The sequence below is a fragment of the Brachionichthys hirsutus genome, chromosome 16, assembly GCF_040956055.1.
Source record: "Brachionichthys hirsutus isolate HB-005 chromosome 16, CSIRO-AGI_Bhir_v1, whole genome shotgun sequence".
NCBI lineage: Eukaryota > Metazoa > Chordata > Actinopteri > Lophiiformes > Brachionichthyidae > Brachionichthys > Brachionichthys hirsutus.
The window spans coordinates 1,132,742-1,138,792 of record NC_090912.1 but is presented as its reverse complement, the minus strand read 5'-3'; the positions used below and the strand labels follow the sequence as shown (position 1 = coordinate 1,138,792).

Sequence of the window (6,051 nt, the reverse complement as noted above, 5' to 3'; positions counted from 1 at the left end):
AGAAATAACCAAAGGAGAGGGCGAGGCGGGAAACGAAAGTGGGGCAGCCATTCTTTAGCTGTCCAACAGCGCCCCCTGTCGGCCAATGAAAAGACAGCGCCACTCCTGCTGTCCAGAAACATCCCCAGGACATAGTTCACTTCCTCCCCCCCCCCCGTCCTCCTACGGACGTCTCCCCAGCAGGATCAAACCTGTTATCTTACATTAATATATATTCTTATAAATATATATATAGATTTTATATATAATGGCCCTCATGGAAGAAAACAGGCGGTTCACATTGACACTAAAGTACCATAATCTCTGTGTAGCCACGTAGAAAGTGTCCTCAGTGCGGGCGTGAGCTGGCAGCAGTCTGTTCACGGCGCTCATTCAACAGGTAAGAAAACATTTTTAAAAAAACACGCAAACGTCGCTCGACCTCCTTTTCCTGAGTAAAACCTTGTAACAGAAAACCGGCGTGTGTTTTTTTTGGCTATTTCAGTTCTGGGCCATTCCCTGTCACCGCGGTTATTATCATCATCATCATACAAATGTGAAAGCTGATTGCTCACGGGGGGAACCCCCCCCCCCCCCCCCTCGCCGCTGTGCTGTGCTAGGCTAGGCTTAATGGTTAATGAGAACACCTAGCGTCGCTAACGAGAGCAACAGGAAGTACAGATTTAAATTAAAATTAACAAACGCTTGCATTTTGGGGGGGGGGGGGGGGGGGCAACAAACCAGCATCGGTACAAGAAAAACATCACTTAAAAAAATAATAATAAAATGGAAGCACAACAGAGTCAAGCGCGGCGCCGTCTCTCGGGCTCTCATCGGTAGCTTTGGCTTGTCGTGGTTTTGGCGCCGGTACTCGCCGGCTCATTGACATCAGATAACAGACTACTATACCCTGAGAACTCGGAGACAGACGTCCGTATCCGGTGGTCCGCCTCCCCGCCGGAGTCGGCCCCGTAGGACAAACCGTGGCCGTCCGACTTGAACTGGGCGCCGAAGGCCTGAGCGAAGTTCTCTATCTGGTAGGAGGCCTTCGAGGAGTCCGGGGGGACGAGGTCCTGCGAGGACACCAGGCGGTAGACGCCGTTCCTGAGCGGCGGGTGCTCCTTCTGGCTGATCTGATAGGAGGGCGGGGGCGTGGAGGAGTGGTCGGTCAGCTCCTGAGACGGGGTGAGTTGCTGGTGGGCGGCGTCCAGGCCGCTCAGGTGGAAGCCGTGCGGCGGCGAGGAACCCGTCAGCATCACAAAGTGGGACTTTGGCACAGAGCAGGGCAGCGTGGGCGACGCCGCGTGGCTGAAGCCGCACTCCAGCGGGGACATGGCGTAGATGTTCTTGTCGGCGTAGAGCGGGTTTCCAGAGTGGGCGCCGGCGAAGTGTCCCGAGGCGGGGGGGGCGGGGCCCAGAGGGAAGCCGGCGGTGTGGCTGGTGCGCTCCAGAGCCTGCAGCAGGAAGCGAGAGTACTCGTGCATCATCACCGTCCTGTCTCCCGCCGGGCTGGGGGTGGCGGCCTGGGCGGCGGCCGGGGCGGCGTTCAGCTCGCCGTGATGGCCGCCCATGTCGAAGTGGACGTCGTGATGCGAGCCGTCCGGTTTCTGGCTGTAGTGGTCGAGGATGCTCTGCAGCACCTCGTCCGGGATCCCCGACTTGTCCGGACTCAGAGGGGCGTCGCCGTCCGTCGCCCCGGAGACGATGCCCTGAATGACGGACTGCTGGGAAGACAAGTGGCCGACGCCCACGTCGTACTCGCCGCTGGATCCGACCCCCATCGGCCCCGAGGCGTTTGCGTTGTTGGCGGCTTGCAGGTAGCGCCTTTTCTTGAGGAACTGCATGGCGTCGTTGTAGTTGCTGCTGGGGGGCTCCTTGCTCTCGGGACCGCCCCCCTGCTCCAGCAAACCGTCCTTGTCCGGTCTCTTACGGTTGGCCTTCTTGAACGCCATCTTTGGCGCTTGGCCGTGCTGCATGCCGGGTCCCGGCTCCACGGAGGAAGGGTATTGGTGGATGCTGTAGCCCCCGGGCACGGCCCTGTGGACGGCAGGCGCCTTCACGCCGCCGCCGCCGCCCTTCTTCTTCTTGCACTCGCCTCCCTCTGCAGCGTTTTTGGACCGTCCCCGCTTCCTGCCGCCGTTTCCCTGAGCGACTCCGTAGCCGCCGTGTCCCACGTCCACGCAACCGAAGGCGACCGTCCCGGGATCCAGCCCCTTCTTCGTGGCGTCTCCGCAGGTTCGCTTGTGCTTCAGCAGTCGATCCGTCCGCGAGAAATACTGGAGGGGAACAAACACACGTCGGTTTGAAGCGAGCGGCGAGGAGCGGCGTTCGACGTGGGCCGCGCCCGAACTCGAACCTGCTGGCAGGTCTCGCATCGGTAGGGCTTCTCGCCGCTGTGCGTCCTCTTGTGTCTCTCCATGTGGTACTTCTGGATGAAGCGCATGCTGCACTGGTCGCAGCTGAATGGCTTCTCTCCTGGGGGGGGGGGGCATCGCTCGGGGTTAGCTCCATCAGCGGAGACGCGGGGTTGAACCAGCAACCCGCCCGGGGTCACTCACCGCTGTGGATCTTTTCGTGTCGCTGGAGGAGGTACTTCTGGATGAAGCTCATGTTGCACTGGTTGCATCGGAACGGCCGCTCGCCTGGAAGCAAACGCGGAGATTTAGGCGCCGCTGTAGCGCTAATGTCCCGCCTTCCATCGATCGCCACTCGCCGCACAGATCGATTCATTTCACGTTATTAATGCCCAACAGGAAGTCTTTATTCTGAAGAGATTTAACAGCTATGAAAGCGCTTTTTATGCGGACGACGGCTACGCTAGCTTTGCTAACAGAAACGAGCCTCGCGGCATTCCTTCCTTCGCGATGTCATTTCCGGACACGCCGGTTTATAGCCCGTTATTATCTTCCGACGCTCCGTGATGTAGCGAAACAGAGAAAGGAGGTCAAACTGAGAAGACGCAGTCGTTGAGCTTCCTCCAGAACAGGCGCGCCGTTCCCGTAGGGAGGGCGTGGCTTAATCCACGCCTCAAACAGACGGGCAGGGAGCAGCGTATCAGTGCAGAGGATGCTAATCGCTAACTACGGCCAGCGTACCTGTGTGGATGAGGACGTGCCTGCGCAGGTGATAGGAGCTCCGGAAGGACGCGGCGCAGTGCTCACAGACGTGCGTCTTGCTTCCCGGCGACAGGCCGCCGCCGTCCGCATCCAGCATCAGCTGCGGAGCGACATCGGAGGGAGGAGCAACCGTCATAAACGGCGCCGGAGCGCGGCTCGCCGTGACAGGTTTCATCGAAGGAAAGAAGCGTGAAAGACTCTTCGCTTGTGCGTCGGAAAACACAAACCTTTGCTTCGCTCCTCTTCTTCCTCGGTTTGCCCTCCTGTCCCTCACCATTCGACCTTCGACCTTTCCTCCCAGCGGGCTCCTTCCCGAACTGACTCGGCAGCTGTGCCGATGACAAGGGGGGGGGGGGGGTGTGGCGTGAGCGCGAGCGACAAGGAAACCACTTGACTGACGGTTAGCAGCCTTCAGTTAAAGCTGCAGGTTGTTCGGCGCCGTCTCGCCGTGCTGCGGTTTCCTGACGTGCTGCAGATTTATGGCGCCCTTTAACCAGCCAATCAGACACGGCTCATTCTAGATGATCAAAGGTAGCATTTGTGCGCTGCACACAGCAGGCTAATCATCACCCGCCGCTAAAGGTGCGTTGTGATTTAAAGAAAGGAAGAGGCGTGCTGACGCCGCCGCCGCCGCCGCCCTGGTCTTTGTGCTGCGTTGTGGAGGCTGGCGGGGCAATTGTTGCACCTGCCCTTCACGCTTCTATTCCAACGAGCACAAAAGACGTCTGGAATGAAGCGCGAGCTCAAACAAGACATCCGTGTCCTCGCCGTGTTTTCATTCATTCCTTCCGGGGCTGGGTGACATCACCCCCCCCGCCCCCACCCAGAAGGCAAACACGGGGAGGGGTGTCCTCATTTACATTTTGCCTGCTCCGCGGCATGCCGTGTGACCCATCAGGCGCCGGGCAGGCCGCCCGCGGGCTCCGTTCGGTACTCACGCCGCCCATGTTGAGGTCGTGCGTCAGCAGGCTCTGGTTGTTGCTAACGGTCACCCCCAGCAGCTCCGCGCTCTTTCCCGGCCCCGCGGGGTAAAGCGGCAGGGGGTAATCCTGCTCCGTCAGCTCCTCCTGCTTGATGCCCATGGCGTGAACGTAGCCCCCCGCCGCCGCCGCCGCCGCCGCGCTCCCCATGCGGCAGTCCCGGACCCCCCGCGCTGCAGTCGGGCGAGTCCCGCTCCTTCTTCAGGATCAGCTCGTGAGGAGGGAGGTCCTGCGTGACGGAGTGGGCGGCCAGCCGGGTGAAGCTGGTCACCGGGGGGAGGTGGCTGAACATGATCATGCCGGGGCCGAAGTTGGAGTCCATGCTCCCGTTGGAGCGCAAAAAATCACCGCCGAGTTTGTCTTGGACGATGTTCATGGTGGATCCGGACGGGCGCTAACCTACGGGGCGGCGATCAGCGTCATCCTGCGGGGAAACAAACAGCACGCCTTTGATCCTTCGCCGATTCATAGCTCGCTATGGAGACAAAGAAATAGCAGCCCGGTTTCTAATCCCACACCTGGGCCGGATTAGCCGGATTATAAGAGACGGTTTGTGGGTCAACAAAGGGCTGCAGTCTGGTTTAAATAAAAGTGGGTAGAAAGCAAAATATCCTGCTGAAATCACGACCGTGAACGCACCACGAGGGGATTGAAGTTGTGCGTTCATCTGTTTGATGTTTATCAGCCAATGAGAGACCGCGTTAGACAGACCGCCGGTGATCGATCACGCATATCGGCTGCGGGCGTGTTGGTAAAAATAAATATTCTAATTTAAAACGAAGTCAACGGATCTCATCTATGTTCCAAAAAAACAAAAAAAGCATCCATTTAAATTAATAAATCATTATTCCACGGTAAACAGAGCTCGGCGAGCCGGCTAATGAGAGCTACCCCGCCGGTCGGAGCGTTAGCCGCGATCTCGACCGCTGCTAACAACGCGAGGAAACTTTAAACTGTTAAAAATTCAGACTCCGGACACTCCGACAAACTTCAACCGAACCCAAAGAGTCCAGACGGGCGGGCCGTGTGTCGCGAAGAGACGCCGCTCTGCGTGTATTTATGGAAACTACCGCACTAGTTCGCTATGCAATTAGCTAGCGAGCTAACTTGGCTAACCACCAGTGGGGCCCTTCTTTGTGATGCGGGATCGGGCGATAATTAATACGGCCATGCAATAACAGCAGATCCGTGCTCGTCATCATCGGCACGGCGCATATACCGAAAAGAAAACCGACTTTAAAAAAAATACACTAAACCTGCAGCGTTTTAGATTTAAAAAAAAAGAAAAGAAAACTTACTTTTTATGAATTTAAATGAACGAATTTACGGGATTTACGTCACGCAAGACACCGCATCGACGAGCTGGGCGGACGTTCCCGAGGACGGCCGCTGCTTTCCGCCATAAATATGAAACAAACTTCGTCTTAACGTCGTCGCGACTTATTCGAGGGTTTCTCCCGAGCCGCTGGCTTCGGTTCCGTGACGATTAAAACGACCGTACGTGATGGGGCAACAGCACGAGCATGACCCGAAACAACTCCTGCGAACAATGATGCCCGTCCGGCTAGCCGAGCCGGCTAAACTAGCGGCTAAATTAGCAGCTAACTAGCGCTGCGCTTAGTTCGGCGTCCGGTGCGAGTAGTTTCCCCGCAGCAGGCAGAAGCCCGCACCGGAGTCGGACCGCTGGAATCGGGCTTACCGGAACAGGACCATGACCCGCCGGTTCGGCTCGCGTAGTTCACCCTTCGCCGTCCGTTTAGACTTTATAGCCGAAATATTCTTCTCCCGCAGCTGCTGCGTTCTTCCATCTTTCTTCGGCGCGGAGGATTCTGGGTCGCGCGGGCGGACGCGTCCCGAAAAGAGACGCGGCTGCCGCTGCCGCTGCCGCACGCGTTTACGCTGACGCGGTACGGACTGGGTGTACCGCAGAAGTCGGGATGATTCTATGCATGGGAATAAAATTACAATTTATTAAA

The 6,051-nt window shown here is 57.8% G+C and overlaps 1 protein-coding gene across 1 annotated transcript; it reads right to left on the bottom strand.

Annotated features, from left to right (window-relative positions):
* Positions 1–809: 809 nt before the first annotated feature.
* On the bottom strand, positions 810–5,891 carry znf281a (zinc finger protein 281a). The gene is given in 8 exon segments (XM_068750176.1): positions 810–2,255; positions 2,336–2,454; positions 2,538–2,621; positions 3,075–3,195; positions 3,317–3,424; positions 4,034–4,237; positions 4,239–4,499; positions 5,775–5,891. Coding segments are annotated over 7 exon segments (2,295 nt in total). The 5' UTR covers positions 4,452–4,499; positions 5,775–5,891.
* Positions 5,892–6,051: the final 160 nt, after the last annotated feature.